Source organism: Rhinoraja longicauda, chromosome 6, assembly GCF_053455715.1.
Source record: "Rhinoraja longicauda isolate Sanriku21f chromosome 6, sRhiLon1.1, whole genome shotgun sequence".
Classification (NCBI taxonomy): domain Eukaryota; kingdom Metazoa; phylum Chordata; class Chondrichthyes; order Rajiformes; family Arhynchobatidae; genus Rhinoraja; species Rhinoraja longicauda.
The window spans coordinates 8,201,770-8,225,994 of NC_135958.1; the positions used below are offsets into that span (position 1 = coordinate 8,201,770).

A 24,225-nucleotide genomic window follows, 5' to 3' on the forward strand; every position below is an offset into this window, starting at 1 on the left:
GCGCAGGTGAAGATGGAGAAGTAAATGAGAGAGAATGGAAAGGGAAATATCCTGACAGGGTAAGATGGAGCGAGATGGGAGTCTTATACAAAGCTGCAGGATTTCATGAGATATAATCCTCTCTTTTCCTTAGGGCACACCCCTGACATTGAGGGGAGTCTGTATCCACTTCAGTTCTAGGAGTCCTGAGGTGGCTACAAGAGGCCATAGGAGATTCTGGACAAAGCAGGCTGAAGGGTTCCAACCAGACATGTCACCAATTCTCTTCCTCCAGAGATGCTGCCTGACCCGCTGAGTTACTCCAGCATTTTGGGTCTATCCATGGGAAGTGGCATGCTCCTTCTGCCATGTTCACCAGCCTTCTGCAAGGATGAGATTTGAGGTTCACAGTGCCAGCCCAAATGCCTCCTCACTACAATGTGGTCACATGCCTCGGATTCTACATTAATCAGGATTTAACGACAATACACTGCCAGGAGAGGTGGTTAAAGCAGATACTGTAGCAACTTTTAAGCGGCTTTTAGCCAGGAATATGAACAGGCAGGGGATGGAAAGATATAGATCATGCAGAGGGAAATTGTTTTGGATGGAACGGCAGAAATTGCATCACGATCTGCAGTCCCGTACTGCATTGTTCCATGTTCTTAACAGTGAACTCAATTTTTATGTAATTCAAGTAATTATAAATGTTCAATAATCCTTTAGTCATGTATACATTGACAGAAGGGAACCAGTTAATAGATACCTACTAATTACATGCAATACTTGGAAAGAACAACTCCTATTGGAGATAATAACAAAAAAGTACTCAGTCTCAAAAATGCCAGAGTGCACGAGCTTGTTCAGAAATCATAGGAATTATTTCTTGGCTTATACCTCATCGACATTTGAAAGAGTCGCATTCCATCAGTTAGAGCACTACATGGTAATCATTTCCATAAACATTTGGTATGAATTGGAAAATATTTAAGTGCGCCACCACAAAATATGTGCCGTTTATAAGGATTAAGATTTAGCTCTCAACCTATAGAAATAGAATGTACCTTGCTGGAGTGGATCTTCAATATACAACATCGACGGCCTGTATCCATCAGTCATGTTTTTTTGTACTTCGTCTTTAGCAACATATGAGCCACCATCATTTATCCGAATACCAGTCTTTAGATAATTAAAATGCCTTCCATACAGTTCAAAAAATTCAATTAGAAGCACTCCAAGATTCGCATCACAGCTGCAGACATCATCTCGAGTATGTAACTACAAGCAAATGAATATGGAACAATTTAGACATTTTTATTTTTATTAAGACGTAGGTTAGTAACTGGTTGGCAGGATGTCATAACTGGTGTTCCTATCGCATTACCAACTTATGCAAAAGAATAGAGAACAAATTAGTTGCACATATGGTACTAAATTAAAAAGTAATGGATAGTAAAAGTTATAACAGGATACCGACGAATTAAATAAACATCCAAAATGATGTTGGATGGAACGCAATGAGAGAAATGTGATCAATTAGTGATCCAAGTAATCAATTAGTGATCCAAGAGAGGTAAAACAGTTTTCATTAATGGGAAATTAAAAACCCGAGAACAAAGGGACCTGTGTATTCAGGTGCACAAATAATTTACAGCCACCGTACTGCCTCAACAAGAAAATCAAAAGACTCATTGAACATTGGCTTTTATCACAAGGGGAATGCAAACATGAGAATGCATCACGTATAGAATTCTAGTCAGCCCTCAATTAGGATACTTTGTTCAGTTTTGGGCACTGCACGATAAGCAAAATACATTGACCTTTCTGGAGAGCAAATCTTTGCAACTGAATAATGTTGGGGTCTTAGAGATTAAAATTAATAAAATGTATAATATGGTTCATATCCTTTTGAGTTTAGGAGTGGTAATCGAATTGAAGTTTTGAATGATGAGGGAATTGAGTAGAATTGCAAATAAGACTTAATTTGTTCAAGGAGTTTAAAGCACAGGGGCACAACTTTAAAATGACAGCTAGACCAGTGGTGAGTGCAATCAGTAAAAACTTGCTCAAACAAAACTTAAAGAAAATTTAGAATATTCTTTTCAAAAGTTTTTTACAGATTCAATGTTATTTGAAAATTTTCGAGAGATTAGTTAAGGTTATCAATGTTATTTTGTTCAAAGGCAAGTAATATAGTTTTGCATTGGAGACAAGAAACTGCAGATGCAGGAATCTCGATCAAAAAACAAAGTGCTGGATGAACTCCGCGGGTCAGGCAGCATCTGTGGAGGGAATGGACAGATGATGTTTTGGGTCTGGACCCTTTGACAATGAAGGTTGCCTCCAGATGAAGGGTTCCCCACCCAAACCATCATCTATCCTTGTCTTCCAGAGACACTGCCTGACCTGCTGGGTTCATCCAGCACTTTGTTTTTTTGCTTTTAATGTTGTTGTATACAGCATATGACATTATTGAATTAAATTCACGTCCACCACCGATTAACCCTGCAACCGGTCATCCGGCAACCTCCTTTAATCCAGACAGAATCACACGAGATCTCCACCCCCACCACCCCCCCCCAAAAAATGTGGCGCCCAGGCTGGGTGAGGCGGCCAATCTCAACCTCATCGGGACTTCCACGGGCAATCGGCGAGTCAAATATTCCCCAAGCGGCCAGGGCTCTGGAACTCCGGCCTGGCCAGAGCCGGCAGATCTGTTCCATAGTTGACTTCAGAGGCCAGCTTTGCAGGTCAGCATCTTGGCCCATTGATGGCCTGGGCAGACCGCCCAGGTACCGTTGGACTCGGACACCGTGACCTCTGTTGGTCCAGCAAAACGGATAATCGAGAAAGGCCCTGGAACAAAGATGCCAGAGAATCGGTGGTGGTGGACCTTATCACAACAGGTTTGGGGGTTGGGTGATTTCTCTCCATTTTCAAGGAAACTTAGTGGCCACATACGTAGTGGCACACTCTTAATTGGCAAAATCTAGTGACATTTTTTTTCTCATGACTATTTAACATTAATTCAATGTACAGCCTGATAATGAAAGGGAAACATTCACTATCAAGGTTGCAAAACATTAACATTTAATATTGACCAGTCCATAATGACAGATCAATTCATCTTCAAGAAGTGTTATTGGGGAGAATGGAAAAAAAAAGTAAAATTGAGGAAAGAACAAATTGAGAATATGAACAACAAATCAGAAGAGACAACAAGCAAAGTGCATACAAGTTTATTTTCTTTTTCACCTGCAGAAAACTAACAGCCATCAGGAATAGACTGTAGGAACCAATCCCACCAGTGAATACTTCGTTTAGATCTCTCTGCAGCAAGAAATGCTTTAGCACCAGAACCAGGCATGGCAGCACAGGAAACTTCTACAAATAAATTAGAGGTTTATTAGATGTCATCTGATCACAATAATCATCATCCCTCATAGAAATCTGAAATAAAACACAAAGAATGGCCTGTGTAGGAAAACATTGCAGATGCTGGTTTACACCAATGATAGGCACAAAATGCTAGAGTTACTCAGCGGGTCAGGCAGCATCTCTGGAGAGAAGGAATGGGTGACTGAATATTCAGTCTGAAGGGTCTCGACCCGAAAAGTCACCCATTCCTTCTCTCCGGAGATGCTGGCTGACCCGCTGTGTTATTCCAGCATTTTGTGTCTATTTACAAAGAATGGCCTTCGTTCCATATATTAAAAAATAACATTGCTTCTTTTGCAAATTTTGTGTTTACTATTTCTGTGTCTTCTTCCTTAATCCCTTCTCTATATTTCTTCCTACACATTTTGTGAATTAATTTCTTTTCCATTTTTCTGGTTTAAACTCTGCGTATTTATGAGGATATTTAATCTATTTGTTGAACTATAAATTAGATTCAACAATGTTTAGTGCATATATATATATATATATATATCACTATCAACATCTAACTATCTCATGCTTAGTCTATATATATCCATACCCACATCCATACCCAGATTACAATTACATTATCTAGATTTAAATTCTATATCACCAGTTTTCCAAACCAAGATCCCACCTCCCCTAATTTAAGTACAAGATATCACAATGCAATTTCAAGCACTGGAGAAATTAATTGTGGTAATCTTTCTATGATTTATTCCTTAACCAGCAATTAATAAATTTTTAGACTTTAGACGAGATACAGCTTGGAAACAGGCCCTTTGGCCCACCAAGTCCACGCTGACCAGCAATCACCCTGTATACTAGCACTATCCCACGCACTAGGGACAATTTACAGAAGCCAATTAACCTACAAACCCGTGCGTCTTGAGTGTAGGAAGAAACCGAAACACCCAGAGGAAACCCACGCAGTCATAGGGAAAACATACAAACTTCATACAGACAGCACCCGTAGCCAGGATCAAACTAGGGTCTCTGGCACTATAAGGCAGCAACTCGACAGCTGCACCACTGCACCACCCAAAAAAAAAGAAATCTCTACCAAATAAGTTGCAGATTTCCATACCTTGATAAATTCACGGATAAGCTGAGCAGCCTTTACTCCGTTTTGTATATTGAAGCTGATATCCACTTTTACTTCAGTATAAGAATCCACGAGTTTGATTATAGGTACCTGATGTAGCCAAAATAAAGTGAAACCAAAAATTACGTAAGTGAATTTATTCAAGGAATCTAAATAGTGAACTAATTTCTTTAGAACATAATTCTTTACAAATAATATCAGTTGAGGTAACATGACATGCATATTGATTGAGTTGTGAATAAACAGCGTGACATTACTGAGTCGTACCAAAAATAGTCTAATCACTCCCCATCCCCAACTTAATCAACAGCCAAGGTAACGGTATCCACATTTCATACATCAGCCACTTCAGTTCCTTCCCACAGTACTAACCGTCACATAAATTCCCGCACAACACTTGGGTCGTTCCAATTTTTATTCATTTTTACTCACTGGTTTCGGTTTAAATATCGTGGCAAAGTGTGGAACGGGGTCTGTATTTGGTACGGTTGAGCGCCGTACTGACGGGAATATTGCAGCTTATCTTGGACCCGGCCCCATTTTAACAATTAGCACTAGAAGCAGGACAGAACTTGTGAATGACATGCCAACCACCAGTTAAAGTATTCCACTAGATGCAGGACAGAACTTGTGAATGACATGCCAACCTGGATCCCACGATACTATTCGGATCATAACAAATTATTTAAGAATATCATAAGAAAGAATGTGTGACGTTTTGGGTCGAGACCCTTCTTCAGACAGATATGCACAACTAACCATGAACTTGTAGCATTGATTTCTGTAAGCTGGCTGGGGCTTGTGACTTAAAAAGTGAACATTATATTTCTTTTGTTTTATTCAATGTTAATAAGGAGTAACATTTTACCATGGGTGCTGCTGTTGCTTAGAAAGTTGGGGTGGGATGGAGGAGAAGGAGCCTCAATCATCCAGGAAAGGCAGCAGGTAGGAGATAATGCCACAACCACAGTAAAGACCCGATTCATCCAACAGAGTCAATAAGAAAAGAGTGGTATTTGTTTCACACATGGATAGGAATGGTGCACACATGGTGAAGAATAGATTGGGTAGATGCAGAGTCCCTGCCCAGAGTAGGGGAATCGAGAACCAGAGGACATAGGTTTAGGGTGAGGCAAAGATTTAATAGAAACCTGACGGGTAACTTTCTCAAACAGAGGGTGGTGGGTATATGGAAAGAGTTGCTGGAGGAGATAGTTGAGGCAGGTGGGATCGCAACGTTTAAGAAACATTTGTACAGGTACATGGATGGGATATGGGCCAAATGCATTCAGGTGGGACTAGTGTCGATGGGGCATGTTGTTCGGGGTGGGCAAGTTGGGTTGCTTTGCTTCTCAAATTAGGTTACTGCTGACCTCAGCAACCTTGTGGTGGTTTGAACTTTCTATCCTAATTTCTTCAGCTGGCGATCATGATTTGGGTAGAAGCACTTTGTGCACGGTGTGATTACACAATGGTACACATAGATGTGAACTCAATATTCCAGGATACTGGGTCTTTCAAAAGAACTGAAGGTAGAAATGTGGGGCAGCCCTGTGGTAAAACAAAAACTGACGAGGATAGAAGTGAGGAATGGGCAAGAAATAAAATCCGTATGGATGGCAAAAAGAGATAACCGCAGGACTGAAACAAAACATTAACACAGCCATTTATACCTTCCCCCTAACAGTAGCAAAATGATTGGGTAGAGTATTAAATAAGTAAAAACCACTTATGAAAGTATGAAGGATATGATAGTAAATATTTTTGAAAAATATTATACGTATCAAATGTAAATTCCGGAGAAAGACACAAAATGCTGGAGTAACTCAGCGGGACAGGCAGCATCTCTGGAGAGAAGGAATGGGTGACGTTTTGGGTTGAGACCCCCATTGAGAAATATAAACCCCCAACAAAAAAAGTAATTCAACTGTATTTTTTCCATACATTCCCTCACCAAATGCAGATATGACTGGCAGTCAACGTCAATCTGTAATTTTTCTGAATCCATTTTTAAGAATAGGCAAATTGTGGGACAATAGACAATAGGTGCAGGAGTAGGCCATTCAATGTGATCATGGCTGGTCATTCTCAACGGAGTCACAAATAGTTCAAACTACAGCAGATTTTCTTTTCTGAATGATATAAATGACCAGATGGTTTGGGGGGTTTTTTTGCAACAAAATGGTTACCAAAACCGTTATTGAAATTCGCTTTTAAAAAAATGCAGATACGGTGGCAGACACGGCAGACACGGTGGCGCAGCGGTAGAGTTGCTGCTTTACAGCGAATGCAGCGCCGGAGACTCAGGTTCGATCCTGACTACGGGTGCTGCACTGTAAGGAGTTTGTACGTTCTCCCCGTGACCTGCGTGGGTTTTCTCCGAGATCTTCGGTTTCCTCCCACACTCCAAAGACGTACAGGTATGTAGGTTAATTGGCTGGGTAAATGTAAAAATTGTCCCTAGTGGGTGTAGGATAGTGTTAATGTACGGGGATCGCTGGGCGGCACGGACTTGGAGGGCCGAAAAGGCCTGTTTCCGGCTGTATATATATGATATGATGATATGATATGATGATATGATTTTTTTTTGGATCTACATTCTGCAGTTACAATGTTCTAATTTCAAATAGAGTCCAGAGCTCTGACAAATAGTCTTCACTTAAAGAGGAGAGGTTTATATAACTACTAAAATAAATATTACAGCAGTGTATTGGATTACTAGTTTCTACACGTTCCTACATGGCCTCCCCCTCGCTTTCAAAAGAAGTGGCTACAGATATAATACATGCATTGGCTGGGATCTTCCAGAATTCAATGGATTTTGCTATCAGTCTGAGTGTTCTGATAGCAAATATAATTATTTTTAATAAAGGATGGAAAGATAAGGTTGAGAACTGCAGTTTCAGGATGAGTGATACGCATTTTAGGACTCAGTTGACAAAAAATTCTCTGCCGCAGAGGGCTACGGAGTGAGAGAAGAAAATCTATAAATGTTTCAACGATAAAAGGAAATCAAAAGAAAATGGGAATCAAAAGGCGAGAAATGAAATAAAGTTCGAGTGTCAACAATTATATTTTTGAACCATGGAACATGCTTAAAGGGCTGCAAGCACATTCTTGTTTCTTTCACACACATTTTTATGCCTGGGGCCATTCATTTTTAAGTGGGGGCACGTATAAACAGAGAAAGGAGTCATGAAGGGAGTTGTCAGGTTTACAACAGCCACGAGGTGAGAAATGCTGCCCATTTGAGGAAGCACTGAAGGCAGCGAGCAGCAGGCGAGTCAGTGCCGAGTTTGAGAATGAAATTTAGTATACGGAGTGAGAATAAAAGTTGGTAACTTATGCCATTGTGATTGGCATTGATGGAAGTTGTAAACGCCTTGAATCTCGAAAAGACAGACTGAGAACACAGTAATAATATAGGAAAGGAGAACTGGACTCACCATTGCTGATCAATGTGACCAAAATCCTGTCTGCTGCTGTATGAAGGTCTTTATACTTGATGATATTTTGCAATTCTTCATCTGAAATCTGTCAAGCCTTCCTCAGGAAGACTGTTTAGCATTCTTTTTATGACCTTGCTAGAAATACACTTGCCAACTGTCCTGAACTGTGCCAACAATACCTCCAGGGAGGCACTTGAACATTGAGACAACATTTCCCCTTATTCTAGCCATTGCCAGTGTCTTGAAGTAGCAGAGTCAGAAACGAAGAATGTTTGAATTCAGTGAACCCAAACTCATCACAAGAGACCCACCTCCATATTATCTCATTATGTACACAATGTTGGTCAGATGGCCAACTCTCCACTTGGTTTCACTGGTTTTATTCTGGTGATGCAATTCAGGTCCATGGCCTGTCTCAATGCTCAGCGCATTAATCCTATGCTTTGTTAGAATCAATACCCCCTTTTATTGTGCAACTGGAGTGATTCTTGAACCACACCTTGTGCCTTGCACTCTCTCCAGCCTTCTCAAAAGAAAGTGTTCCACAAAAAAAAATCAGGTACTTACAGTTGCTTTATCCAATACTTTCACAGAACTCTCATCAGCTACACTGTGTTTCCTAAGTGCTTCTTCCAAAGTCCACAGCGGTAAAATCTCCCATTTCCCAAATACCACTAAGTCAATATCACTGAATAGTAAAGAATGAAGAACATTAGTGAATTACTGTTAACTCCAGCTAAATATTTAAATCTATTGGAAAATCACACTCTAGCATTTTCATAATGATGTAGAAATTTGAAGACCAGAGAAGGCAAAATGAAAGCATTTCAAATATTTGCCAAGATTTAGAAACAAATAAGAACACAAATGCGTCAAGCTAGACCAGTTCTGAACATTCTCTAAATTTAAATTGGCACATGTGAGCAACGGCCCTTATCTAATTGATTGAGATCAGGTAAACATTAGTCTATGTTCACCTACAAACTTTGTGTAGCACAAAACAAACAACATTTATGCATTGGTTGCTTTGCTGATATTTACATTCATTCAATTGAATTGGACATTTTTATATGAACAGGCCAAAGCTGTCAAATAATTTTACTTGCTTTTTGATTTTTCCTGTTTGGCAGCTTTAACCACAGAAAGAGATCTGAGGTGAACTGAATTAAAGATAGAAATGTCATAAAAAGTGTATTTTTATGGCTTCATGCCGTAAAAAAGCAGAAGCATTATTTTCAACCACCATTTTCTCCATCCAAGAGGTTGCTAAAGAAACACTAACATACTCAACATTATCTTTCTTTCTCTCAAAAAACATACTTACTTTCAAATTTCAACTTAAATTTGATTTCCTTTAAAACAAAAATTACTCTGAAGAAAGACTGCCCGTCTCTCTCTCTCTCTCTCTCTCTGTCTCTCTCTCTTAACTGGATGGTTGCAAAGTTTTCCATCATAGTTAACTTTACAGATCTCAGCATGTCAGATCAGCATCTGTGGAGAGAGAAACAGAATTAACATTTCAGGTTGATGATCTTTCATGATGGGCCTGATGAAACATCATCAACCTAAAATGTTAACTCTATTTCCCTCTCCACAGATGCTTCCACACTGGCTGAGTATTTCCAGCATTTTCTGTTTTGTATCAGATTCCAACATCCACAAAAAAAAAAGATTTTGTAAGAATAAGATTTTGTATTAAGGAGATTGTAAGAATAAGATTTTGTATTAATATATCCAACTATGAACAAATTAATGATTAGTTAACAGAACTGGTTTCTCAACAGCAAACGGGTATTAACACAGGAGTTCCCCACGTACTGTCCCAATGTCAGCTCAGGACACCCATGACATCGTACTAGTGTTGGCCCTCAGGTTCTCTCCTCGCTGGTTCTATGGTGCTGACTACTAAACCATACCAGTTCAAGTATCAGGCAACTGGGTCTTTATTGTGACTGTTTTGTTTCATAAGTTCATAAGTCAAAGAAGCAGAAGCAGGTCGTTCAGCCCATCGCGTCTACTCTGCCATTCAATCGTGGCTGATCTATCTTTTTCTCTCAACCCCATTCTCCTGCCTTCTCCCCATAACCTCTGACACCCTTACTAATCAAGTATCAGTCAATATCTGCCTTAAAAATATCAAATGACTTGACCACCACAGCCGGCTGTATCAATGAATTCCACAGATTCACCACCCTATGGCAAAAGAAATCCCTCCTCATCTCCGTTCTAAAGGTACATCCTTTTATTCCAAGGCTTTGCCTCTGGCTCGAGACTCTCCCAGTAGTAGAAACATCTTCGCCACATTGACTCTATCCAGGCCTTTCACTTTTTGGTAATTTTCAACGAGATCACCCCTCATCCTTCTAAACTCCAGCTAGTACAGGCCCAGTGCCGCCAAACGTTTTCTCAGGGGCAAGTACAATTCCTGCTGGTGTATTTTTGTAATCAATTACATGAAGAGGAATATATACAAAGCAACGTAGGGCTTGTAAATACTTTCAAAAGAAGAATGAGCTGCCCTACGAGTTAAGATAGGAGCTCTGGTACTCATTCGTCAACAAGGCTGCATCATATCACCTGCCCTTCACATACTTTATTATGATGAAGGGAAGTCTTATTCACAATTCATTGCACTCATCTATTTCCTACAGCCTCAGGAAATCCTGCATTTCAGCTGGGCACATACATTTAGTGGTTGGTTTTGGTAAATTCATGGACTTTCATCACAGCAATGGAAGGTAAAGCCATTTAGGTTTATGAATTGCTGACTTTCACAACAGCAGGAGTGCCAAAGTCTGCACACGCTTTGCTCTGACAGTTCCTAGACAACCCACTCAGCAGTCCCATTCTTGCAAAGAGGGAGTATTCATGTGTTAGTCAGAGATTCACCGGTACAAGCCACTCAATGGACAAGTCAGCACAATATCTGGACTACAATGCTTGACTGTAAGCACTGCAATGTCAGACCACACTTTAAATTGACAGTCCAGTGTCATCTTTCCCTTCTGTGGAACACAATCCTACTCTATCTGGTAACTTAACACCCTTGTCTCACATCCAGAAAGGTTCAGCAAATCAGTTGATTTTTAAAGAATATCGCAGCATGCCTTTTATTTTAAAAAAGCAAGCCCATGACAGACTTTTCACTGATAACTCGCTACCTAATGGCCCTTTTACTGCCTTTATTGCTTCTCCTTGCTAAATACTGAAGGCCAATGATGAGGTGGCTGCTTAAACTATCAAGGTGGAGCCTTGTTGATGATCCTCAACTCCCATTCCCTCTCCACCCAGCCATGTACTTGCCCTGCAGCTGGTTGACGCACGTCAAATGCACCGTTTTAATTCTCCTTTCCATCAACTCCACCACCAATTTTCATGTCATCTGTGAACGTACTCGTATCTCCCAACCCCAAAAACTCAAATAATACCCATGCTGCCCACCTCTGATCAAACTCTACCTTTCCAGGAATACTTATCCTGTCGCTTAGATATCTCCCAATAATTTCCCCCATCACTGACACGAGATTAACTGGCCTGTAACTACCTGGCTTATCCCTGCTTGCTTCTTGAATAAGGGCAGCACATTTGCTTTGCTCCCGTTGTCTGGCACCTCACTTGTGACCAGTGAAGTCAAAGAATAATCACAGGGAGACCACAGAATAATCTCACATCCTTTGCCATCCATGGCAGCCTGGGATATATCTCATCAGGCCCTGGTCATTTATCCACCCTTAAGCCGTTAAGACTCGAATGCTACTTTCTTTTCAATGACATGTTCTAGAATTTCATCGCTCCCCTCCCTGCATTATCCAACTGCAATATCCTTCTCCTCAACAAATACTTCCATGTTCATTTAAGACCTTGCTTCGATTGTCTGGCTAACAGTTTGGATTCTAACAAGCCCTAGCCTTTTCCGAATTACCTTCTTTCCCTTAAAAGCACTTATAACATGCTAGAGAATTTTCCTTAAACCTGTCCACCAGTTATATTCCATGTTTCTGAAAGGCCTCTGCTTGTTGGCATTGAGTTTGAGTATTCAGCAGTTGTTCTTATCCCAGCAAGTTCAGAGTACTCCAAAATACTCTTGATTTCTGTCTCATGTAGATGATGGAAATATATTGGGAAACTGGTGGCTAGGCAGTTGCTGGACAACAATGACCTCCAGAATGTTGATGTTGAAAGATGTGGCAATAGTAAAATTATAAAATGTCAAGGATAAGTGGACAAGCAGTTTTCTCATCAGGGACAGCCATTACTTGAAACTCGTGTGGGATGAACGTTTACTTGTCATTAACCAGTTGATGCCTAAATGATGTCACGGTCTTGATTCATGCAGACATGGGCTGCTTCATTATCTGAAGACATGCAAACAAAGTTATCCTTGCAGCGTCAAACATCTCTGTTTCTGACCTTAGGTTAACCGGAAGATCACTGATGGTAAAGCAGCTGAATGCAGTTAGGTCCAAGACACTGCAAAGCGAAACTCTTGCAGTAATATCCTCAGGCTGGGTTAATTAACGTCCATCAACCAAGTTCATCTTCCATTCTGCTGGGTATGATTCCCATTTAAGTTTACCAGGCAAGCTTGATGCTACATTGTCAAGGGCTTGCATTTTCTCTTCAGCTCTGGAATTCAGTTGCTTGGTCAACATCTGTTCCAAGATGTAAAGAGGCATGAATCCCAGTGGTCCTGGTGAAATCCAAACTGAATATTGATCGGCAGTTGTAGATAAGTGCTGCTTCACAGCATTATTGAAGACACCTTCCAACATTTTTTTTAATTGATCGATGATAGATTGATAGGTCATTGGTCAGCCAGATTGGATCATTCCTGCTTCTTATGGGCAAGAATGTACCCCGGTAATTTTCCACATATGCACTACATTTCAAAATTTACATCTAAGCTATGCATTCTGCACAATGTGTATTTTATTTCATATTTAATTTTTACAGTACTTATTGCACAGTATTATAAAATACAAAATGTGAAATCGTTTCTCAGAATCGTTTCTCCAGAGACCTAATTTTAATTGCGTCTGATTTTGATATTTACTTTTTCACCATACAATTGCTACATTTTTTGAAATGCCTACACTCTTTTCCCAATCTATTTTATCCATGCTGAAAATTTATAGCTCTTGCATGGAGTACTTCTTGAAATAGTCACATTTACTTAAAAGGACATGGCAGAATATAAACTTCACATAATTGAAAAACACTAATCAGACAAATAAAAACATAATATGCCGTTCCTATTCTTGCATTCAAACACAATGCAGCTCAATTAGCAGGAACTTTGCCAAGTGTTCTTTAGATACACAAAAAAAAAACAAGAGGGTGACTAGGAAGAGGATATGGAGGATAGCAAGATTAAGGAAGTGTAGGCTGTTATTCTAGGAGATGTTGATATCAAGCAGGTGGTAGATTTGGGCTCTCTTGAAGAACATCACAGTGGGTACATCCCCAGCCCTGATGGGATCTATCCCAGGTTATTTGAGAGGGGCAAGAGAGAAGATTGCTGGGGCCTTGACAGAGATCATTGCATCCCCCTCAGTCTCTGGTGGGATCCCAGAGGACTGAAGATAGCCAATGATGTTTCTCTGCATTAGCAGTTCAGTAGAGGCAAACAAGGAAATTTTAGGCCGGTGAACATCACATCAATGGTAGGGAAATTAAAGATTCTTAACAAGAGGATCTACTCGAATTTGGAAATCCATTAACTTAAGGATAGTCAGCAGGGCTTTGTGCAGAGGGATCATGTTTTACAAACCTGACTGCATTTTCTGAGGAGGTGACAAAGATGACTGATGAAGGAGAGGCTGTGTATGTTCTTTAGTAATGCTTTTGACAAGGCCCCTCATGGTAGGCTGATGGGATCCAAGGAGACTTGGTATATTAGATACAAAATTGGTTTGGTAATAGAATGCAGATGGTCGTGGTGGAGGGGTGTAATTCTAACTGGAGGAATAATATTCCATGTGATCTGTTGGAAAAGATTTAGTTGACAATGTGGGTGGGCTGACTAGTAGACAGTCAAAAAATAGCAGTTGTTGATAGTGAGGAATGTTGTGAAAGAAATAAGTAGGTAATAGACCTGTTGGAAATATGGGCAGAGAAATGGCAAATGAACTTAATCCTGAGAAGTGTGAGACATTACATGTTGAGATGTCAAATGTAAGAGTATAGTATATAGTAAAAGGCAGAGCATTCATATATTGTGGGATCTTGGGGTGCAAGTCCATAGCTTCCTGAGAATGACAACACAAGTAGATAGGGTGCTTGTCTTCCTTGGTCAGAGTGTTGGGGCACGGTAGCGCAGCGGTAGAGTTGCTGCTTTACAGCGAATGCAGCGCCGGAGACTCAGGTTCGATCCTGACTACGGGTGCTGCACTGTAAGGAGTTTGTACGTTCTCCCCGTGACCTGCGTGGGTTTTCTCCGAGATCTTCGGTTTCCTCCCACACTCCAAAGACGTACAGGTATGTAGGTTAATTGGCTGGGTAAATGTAAAAATTGTCCCTAGTGGGTGTAGGATGGTGTTAATGTACGGGGATCGCTGGGCGGCACGGACTTGGTGGGCCGAAAAGGCCTGTTTCCGGCTGTATATATATGATATGATATGATATGATAAAAGCTGGGAATTCATGTTGTGTATTAAATTTTGATTGGGACACACTTGAAGTATTGTGTGCAGTCGTGGTTGTTGCATTACTGAAAGGATGTGGAAGCTTTGGAAAGCATTTGCTGAATGTTTACCAGAAAGCCGCCTGGATTAGTATAGCTACAAGGAGAGGTTGGACACATTTGGATCATTTTCTCTGGACCGTTGGAAGCTGAAGAACAACCTGACAGAAGTATATAAAATAATGAAATGCTCAGATGTAGTAGACATTCTGAATCTTTTCAGCAATTTTGAAAAGGCCAAATACTGGATGGCTTAGCTGCAAGGTGAGAGGGGGAATATTTTAAGGAGATTTACACGGCAAGTGTTTGTTTACACGCAGAGTGGTAGGTGCCTGGAACATGCTGCCATGGGAGGTTTTAGAAACAGATTCAATATCAATGTTTAAGAGGCATTTAGACAGACAAATGACCAGGCAGGAAAAGGAGGGAAATGGACCATATCACAGCAAATGTACAGATTAAATTAGCTTAATGGTTGTCGCAGAGACTGTGGGACAAAGGGCCTGCCCTGCACTGTTCTCTATTGTTTTATATTGCATGCACTCCCCAAATCACATTTAGTAATTTAAAAGCAAAGATTTTAAAATGCTGAAATTCTGAAATAAAAACAGAAAATGCTGGAAATGTTCAGCATGCGTACTGTGATAGAGTTAACATTTCAGATCAATGACCTTTTTCAGAAGATTCTGCTGAAAGATCATCAATCTGAAAAATTAACATTCAAGGTACTTTTTCTATTACTTCGTTGGTCAGGCATAACAGAATATGACTCAGTCGTCATAAATTAGTGTCCTAAATCATACATTCTACGCCATTTCAAGCCTCACCAAATAATTAAAGAACACCATGCCAGTGATTCACTGTGAACAACAGCATAGGACACCTGGCATATTTTATTTAACTCAAGGAAACTTTCACATTCATCCTGATTGTTCCCATCTTCACTGCTTTGTTCAAGCCCAATTGAAGCTTCCAACTTTGTACACTGACCATTAGATAAGCGCTTAGTATTAAACTGTTAACTTCTACAACTTGCATTGTTAAATTCAAGTAATTGTGCTCCGATGTGCATCAAGGGATTGCCACAAATACTTACCAGAACAACAAAAAGGCACTTTCACAAGGCGATTCACATCTTGGTTAAAGAGGTGGATTTTGACCCATTTTAAAAGGGAGAAGGTAATCAGAGGGCGGTGAATCTGTGGAATTCTTTGCCACAGAAGGTTGTGGAGGGCAAGTCAATGAATATTTATAAGCCAGAGATTGATAGATTCTTGATTAGTACAGGTGTCACAGGTATGAGGAAAAGGCAGGAGAATGGGGTTAGGAGGTAGAAATAGATCAGCCATGATTGAGTAGACTTGATTGGCCGAATGTCTTAATTCTCCTCCTATCACTTATGACCTTTTTAACAAACTTCCCCAAAGGATGACTAAGCAATTTAAAACACTCATGCAAGAGGCGACTTGCATAAGTAAACAAGATTCCAGCCCTGTACATTTCATCATGAAAATCAGTCATGATCACTTACATAACGTTAAAAGTGCCTGCCCTGATCTCAGGGCAGCTTCCACTAACTCCTATTGTTTGTGCAATGCAGCATGTGATTACTCCCATGGCTAACCTTTCATCCTCTTTGCCTAAATAAATCTATACTAATCATTTCCGTTCGCTCCCCAAGAGCAAATTCCACTTGCTTACCACTTATATCCTCACTCAACCATATTAGCTTCTTTTGACCTAGCATTTTTAATTTATGATTCATATTTAAAATTATCCATGATTTTAGCCTTCCCTTTTTTTGTAACCTAGTGCGACCACCCAGGCCCAAACTTTGATCTTTGTTCACTTATACTCATGTTTTAAACTGCTTAGTCATACTCATGGGAACTTTGTCTCCCTCTTCTGCATGAGTGGTCAAATTCTGCTGCTGCACCCAAGGCGTTAACCACTTTGTTTTTCAGGTTCTACTTTTTCAAGTGATCGATCCCCGATGCAATGCAAATTGTAGAAGCAAACAACTTAATTCATACATAAACGCCCCGCGATGAACTGTGCACTTATCTGATGGACAGTTTTATTACACAGGTGATTAGCATTACATGTTTGACCCAGTATACGAATAATTTAGCTGATCAGAGTTGGACAACTGCTGCATTTCCAAGGAAGCAACAGGGAAATCAAAAACTAAAGTTAATGGAATCATAATTTCCACCTTGTTTACTAAATCAGCAGTCATTGTGTGTTGTGATTGTTGGCAAACCAATTTTCCTCTGGGGATGAGTAAAGTTTTATCGTATCATACAAGTAAAAGTGGCAAGATCAGATTTGGCTATGGTGCGCTACCACACATCATGTGAGGCATGACTCTTTCTGTGCTTAGTCTGGAAACCTCATTAAGTCTGACACAGACAATGGGTTTTTGGGCTGGTTACTGGAGAGCAGTCCAGTGGGACTAATATATGGCAGGGTTTGGAAGAAAGTAAAAAATTTAAATAGTTAAAATGGACATGCTTTGTGATTGAAGTATATAAAAAGTAAATTTACGTGTCCCTATATGACATAACAGGCAGCAAAGATAGACACAAAATGTTGGAGTAACTCAGCAGGACAGGCAGCATCTCTGGAAAGAATGGGTGACATTTCGGGTAGCGACCCTTCTTCAGCAAGATATTATTGCAAAAGGATAGGGCTGAAGCGCTAAAAAAATAGCACCTCATTTGTATTTTTGGCAAGGTATTTGTAATATTATTTGAAAAATATATATAAACGACACAAAATGCTGGAGTAACTCAGTGGGTCAAGCAGCATCTCTGGAGAGCTTGGAGAGGTGGCGTTTTGGGTTGGGTCCCCTCTACAGACTTTATTTTTTATATTAAAATATAATTTTTTATTAAACCATAAAGTGACTGTCAAGTCAAAAACATCAAAATATATTTAGAAATAATTCCGAAAATCTGAACTGAATTTTTCCGCATTGTAAAGTTTAAACAGTGATCAATTGTAGCTATCGCCTGTAGATTAGTTATGAACATCAAAAATGTACTAAAAATTATTACAAATACTTTCCAAATGTTACCTTGTTGGCAAGTACAGGCCTGTGCTAAAACTTCCAAATATCTGCACCTGAAATGTAACGATTTAGCATTAATAAAATGAATGTACATTAAAAGCATATTTGTAAAAGTAGAATCATAATGCAAGCAGTTGCTATCACTTAAACTTTACTGCCCACTAGTGGCTACATAGTAGAATAAAACAGCGGGGGGAAATACACTCAATATCAAACTGAAATTTTTAAGCAGATGCTGTAACCATTTTCTGAAACACAAAATAAACAGATTACAAACTAGCACAAAAAAGTAAACAAAGCATGATTGTTCAAGACTTTCCAATGGAAGCAAATGTCTTTAGACAAAAGGCAGAGAAAAATTATTGAGCAGTAAATTACAGAAGAGTCTTCAATTGTACATTAAGGGCACAACAAAGTTTCCTCCAAATTAATGCCTCTTATTTAATGTAGTGATTCTTAAAATTAATGTTAGTATCTCTCTGTAATACTCACATCTGCACTGGGCCATAGTTCTTTAATGACATTTTCTATCCTTTCAACAACCTCCATCCGCATTTTAGCTTCCTCATGTCTTGGTGACATGTAGTTATAGAAGTCAATAATTTCTTCGTGAAGTCTGAAATGTTACGAAAAGATATTAAAGAAACTGCAGCAAATTACTAAAATAATTGAACAACTATGAAATGTGTTAGCAATCTTAGAGCAAGGTTGGGGATAAGTTCATAAGTGATAGGAGCAGAATTAAGCCATTCGGTCCATCAAGTCTACTCTGCCATTCAATCATGGCTGATCTATCTCTCCCTCCTAACCCTGTTCTCTTGCCTTCTCCCCATAACCCCTAACACCATGTCAAAAGGGTTGGAGGAAGGTAGGAGTTAATGCCACAGGATTACAAGAAAGCAGGAAATATGTTTGGTATGAAAGTGAAACTCAAACTTCAAGTGTGATTAAATCCTAATCGCATATCCATTTTGTTTCCATATTCCTAATGTGCTATTCACTTTACTTCCAGTAACCCAGTGATCTATTCTTAAACATCAAGATTGCTTCTTTTCTAATTCACAAATGTCAAGTCCTTGCAATTCAAAATTAGATTTCCTTGCTGCGTCCATAATCTTTTGGTTGTAATTTTAAGCTTCTGGTTTTGATTGCTAAGAAACGGATGGTTTCCAAAGAAACAAGAGAATGAGGCCAGAGGAGGAAGAACAATCAAACAATGCTGAACTGTATCAGGTACAGAACTCAACAGTTAGGAGAAATCTAAAAAGCAGTTCTGAACAAACTGGAAAGGCAAATTCTCTGAAACTGTTGAATTCAACAGGGCTGCAAATGGAAGATGCGGTACTGTTTCCTGAGAAATAAAGAACTAAAGCAACGAGGGAACTGAAATTCATCAGCAAATATTCAGCTTTCTGTCATCACATACTCAGAACCCCACAATTATTAAGGATGGAGATGATGTCAAAAACAACCTCCTTCCTCAAGCTGTTTTATTATCCACCACCATACACGATACAGACTCAACAGCTTTTATCTGACCCAATGATAGCGAGATCCCTTCGCTGTCTGCTGCAGGCTGCTTTTGCTGCTCACATACATGGAGTCCTGTATTGCAGCTTCACTGCATTCACCTGGTGCCCCTCCAACAACCTTAAAACAATTGGGCCTTACAAAATATGACCTCAAATAATCCCGTCAACAACGTTTTAAGTGTTTTTTTGACATTATCCGATCCCCTTTGTTATCAAATGTAACATTTCACATAATTAAATTTCCCCTTCAAGCTGTCAGTAGCACAGGTATGTTTAAGGAAAGCAGGAGGAAGAAATGAATAGAAGCAAACTGCTGTTGCAACGCAGCGGGTCAAGCAGCATCTGTGCTGGGAAATGGATGGACGATGTTTCAGATCGGGCCATCTTCAGATTTAAGGGCTTTTGGCTCAAGAACCCAGCATCTGCAATCTCTTGTCTCCAGAAGAGAATGGAACCCTTTTTTTTGCAATTAGAAGGGTAGGATGCCACTCATGGAGCTTCAACATTGCAAAAGGCACATTAGCTCAAATTGTCTTTCATTTAACATGTAACATTCTTGGAGTCACACTCATACTGCATGGATAGAATAGAATAACCTTTATTGTCACCCAAAAACATGTTCTTGGACAAAATTGCGTTACCCACACTCAACAATGAGAGGCAATAAAAAAGAAAGCAATAAAACACACAATCACAAAAACCAACATAAAACAAAAGAAACATCCATCACAGTGAGTCTCCTCCAGTCACCTCCTCACTGTGATGGAAGGCCAGAATGTCTTTCTCTTCCCTGCCGTCTTCTCCCACGGTCAGGCAGTCGAAATTGCCACGTTGGGGCGGTCGGGGCTCCCAACATTGAAGCCCCCGCCGGGCGGTGGAATATCCCGTGGCCTATTCCAGGACGCGCCAGACGGTCAAAGGTCTGCAGCAGGCCGACCCAAGCCTCGCGATTCAGGGCGGGCGAAGACACTGCCGCCGCCGGAGCTCCCGAAGTCGGCCCCCACCCACGGACCTGCGAGCTCCAGAAGTCCACAGGGCACACAGCCTGCGGCCGAAGCCTCCGAAGGCGAGTCGCAGCCGCACTCGCAACACCATACAGCCTCCGTCTCATCTCAACCATGCCAACCAAGCTGCTGTATACCTTTATTCCCAAAGATAGACACAAAGTGCTGGATTAACTCAGTGGATCAGGCAGCATCTCGGAAGAAAAAGGATCAGGACCCTTCTTCAGACTCGATTTGCTTACCTTTTGACTTATAAGTAGCGTTTGCATGGAAAAGGCAAGACAAATAATAATTCCACAAAATATAGAACTCTGATTGCCATGAAACAGTATATTTGAAGCTAGCACCACCTATACTGTACTGTCATTTATTTTAGAAATTGTGGAGGTGAAGCAGAGTTAAAGCACAAGATTAAATTCACCCCTCGAGCAGGGGAAGAGCACGATGTTGCCACTACCAGAAAGTATGAATTTTATTCATTTTAAATATTAATGACAGTATTAACATCCATATTGCATAGAGAAGTGGAATTTCAGCTGTTTTGCTTATGGATACTGTTGCTAGGAGGAATACAATAAAGAAGTCTGATACACGTCGGTTCATGGTGTTCAATTCCATGTGATGATTGGGGAAGTCCCAGAAGACCAAGTGAACATCTCTCTATATTCTTTTGGAGATGAGATCAGTTATCAGTCAGAGTATAGAAGTTGGGAGGTCATGTTGTAGTTTCATAAAACGTGGGTGAGGCTGTATTTAGAGTATTGTGTTCAGTTCTGGGAACCAGGTTATGGGAAAGATGTTGTCAAGCTGGAAATGGTGCATAGAAGATTTACAAGAATGTTGCCTGGGCTCAATGCTGAGCTAAAGGGAGAGGTTGGGCAGCCTAGGACTCTATTCATTGGAGCGCAGGAGGATGAGGGGTGATCTCATAAAGGTGTACAAAATCATGAGAAAAATAGATCGGGTAGACGCAATGAGTCTCTTGCTCAGAGTAGGGGAATTGAGAACCAGAGGTTTAAGGTAAGGAGGGAAAGATTTAATAGGAACATGTGGGGTAACCTTTTCACATAAAGGGTGATGGGTGTATAAAAGGCTGGTGCACCAGTTAAGAACTCATGATAGTAGCAGGTGTATTAGCATGGAATAAAGATTGGTCAATACATAAAAACCCTTCAGAATAAACAGGTCTTTTTCAGGTGGGAAGAACGTAATTAGTGGAGTGCTTCAAAGATCAGTTCTTGGCCCTCAATTATTCACTATTGGAGGAGGGTACGAGGTGACAAAAGGTGCAGGAGGGAGGGTGCTTAGGACATTAGGACTCTACCATAGGATTCAGATAGGTTTAGTGAGTGGGCAAATGGCATTTAACGTAATAAATTGCAAGATTCTGCACCACCAAGAGAAATCTAAAGATTGCAGATGATGAATCTAGATGATCATATGCATGAAATGCACACGTTAGCAGGCAGATATAGCAATGAGTTAGGAAGGCAAGTGGATATGCCTTTATTGCAGTTTAGAAACAGGGAAGTATTGTTAGTTCTACAGGATACTGATGAGGCCACAGCTGAAGCATTGTGCACAGTTTTGGTCCCTTACTTTTTTTTAAAGGGCATACTACATACTAGAGAGAGTACAAAAAGGATTCAGGCTAATTCCTGGAATGAGAGGATTGTCGTATCATATGCGACTAAAAATATTATATATTCTTTGTAGGTTAGAACAATAAGGGATGATCTTACTGAAACAGATGAGATCCAGGAAGGAATGTCAGATTAGATTTGGAGACATTTCCTCCAGCAGAATAGTCTCTCCAACAAGGGGACACAGTTACAAGATTAGGGGTGGTCATTTTAAAATGAAGTGCGCAGGAACTTTCGAAAACAGAGGATAGCGGACCTCTCAAATTCCTTACCCTGAAGGGAATGGACACATAAGAGACGAGGCCTGGGGTAGATCAGCCATGATCATAAAGAAAGCAGGATTAAGACTCCTCAGATCTTCAACCCTGCTCCACCATCTCATAAAATCATGGCTGACTGACTGTTACACACATTCCCACCTAATTTTGGTAACTTTCCACCCCCTTGCTTATCAAGAATTTATCTAACTTGGTCTTAAAAATATTTAAAGACTATTTCCATGCCTTTTAAGGCTGAGGACTTATGACCATCTCAGAGTAAAAAAATGTACGCTTCATATCTCTTAAAGGGGCAAGTTCTTGCTTCTAAACATTGCTAGATTCTCCCACAAGAACAAGCATCTTTGGCATATCTACCTTGTCAAGGTCCACCAGAATCTTAAAATGTTTCAGTCAGGTTTCCTCTCAGTTTTTAAATTCCAGTAGGTTAAAGCCTAACTTGCCCAGTCTTTCCACATACAACAACATGTGCATTCCAGTATGAGTCACGTAAATCTTTGTGAATTACAACCAATGCATTAACATTCTTCCTTAAATAAGGAATCCAATATTGAGCATTATATGCCAGATGTTGTCTCACGGACACCCTATATAACTGAGGCATAACCTCTGAAGAAGTGTTGGAGTCTGAAGAATGGTCCCAACCTGAAAAAGTCACCTATCCATGTTCTGCAGAAAAATGTTGCTTAACCCACTGAGTTACTCCAACACTGTGTAAGAAGGAACTGCAGGTGCTGGTTTAAACCGAAGATAGACACAAAAAGCTGGAGTAACTCAGTGGGAGAGGCAGCATCTCTGGAGAGAATGGGTGACGTTTCAGATCGAGACCCTTCTTCAGACTGGTTAGGAATAAGGGAAACGAGAGATATAGATGGTGATGTGGTGAGATAAAGCACAATGAATGAAGGATATGACAAAAGAGATGATGATAAAGGAAACAGGCCATTGCAAGCAGTTTGTAGGGTGAAAATGAGAAGCTAGTGCGATGTGGGTGGGGGAGGGATAGAGTGAGGGAATGCCGGGGCTACCTGAAGTGAGAGAAATCAATATTCATACCACTGGGCTGTCAGCTGCCCAAGCGAAATATGAGATGCTGTTCCTCCAATTTACTTTTAGCCTCACTCTGACAATGGCGGAGGCAGAGGATAGAAAGGTCTGTGTAGGAATTGGAAGGAGAATTAAAGTGTCCAGCAACCGGGAGAGCAGGTTGGTTCACACAGGCTGAGCAAAGGTATTCCGCGAAACGCTCACCCAGTCTGAGTTTGGTCTCACCGATGTACGAGAGTCCACATCTTGAACAACAGATACAGTAGATGAGGTTGGAGGGGTTGCAAGTGAACCTTTGCCTAACCTGAAAGGACTGTTGGGGCCCCTGGACAGAGTCGAGGGAGGAGCTTTAGCGACAGGTGTTGCATCTCGGAACAATTTACAATTATACCAAGCCAATTAACCAACAAACCTGTACGCCTTTGGCGTGTGGAAGGAAACTGAATCTCCCGGAGAAAACCCATGCAGGTTACGAGGAGAACGTACAAACTCCGTACAAACTTAGTGGCAAGTTCAGCAGCTGAGTGGGAGTTTGGAAGGACTGCATCGGACATCCAGCTTGTCATCTCAGACTTCCGTTTTAGGCCATGTATGCACCGAAGTCTGTAACGAGTGCACTTCCAACAGCTGGCAATCAGCTCAGTCCAACCCACTGTGCGATCTGCAGACTGAACTTGGACTTAAATTGCTTGTATAGAGCTCAGATTTCTAACCATGTACTTCATTTGCTGCTTAGGACACAGTGCATTAGTGTTCCCATGGTAGCCTCCCAAAGTAAATCATAACTTAATAATGTGATATATTGTTGAATCAAAGTGGACATAGTTGAAAGCACATTAAATTAATTTACAGGTGACAGAGAATTCTATAGAGAGTTCTGAAAGATGTAAAAGTCACAAACAAAAGATGTACAAAATAGTGACATTTTGAAAAAAACGTATCACGGTACAGTGATTAATGGAAAAAGCAAAACTTTTATTTTCAATTAACAAGCTAGACATAAGCGATAGAAT

General features: G+C 40.4%; 1 protein-coding gene across 1 annotated transcript in view; it reads right to left on the reverse strand.

The window, feature by feature from the left end:
- The window catches only part of tent4b (terminal nucleotidyltransferase 4B), a 42,194-nt gene that overhangs the window by 12,244 nt on the left and 5,725 nt on the right, over window positions 1–24,225 (reverse strand). Inside the window, exons 2-7 of the mRNA XM_078400405.1 lie at window positions 18,201–18,324; window positions 17,715–17,761; window positions 8,521–8,641; window positions 4,487–4,594; window positions 3,235–3,363; window positions 1,044–1,257 (exon numbers count right to left, since the gene is read on the reverse strand). Of these exons, the coding sequence (XP_078256531.1) occupies window positions 1,044–1,257; window positions 3,235–3,363; window positions 4,487–4,594; window positions 8,521–8,641; window positions 17,715–17,761; window positions 18,201–18,324 (743 nt within the window). The remainder of the gene's footprint in view (window positions 1–1,043; window positions 1,258–3,234; window positions 3,364–4,486; window positions 4,595–8,520; window positions 8,642–17,714; window positions 17,762–18,200; window positions 18,325–24,225) is intronic.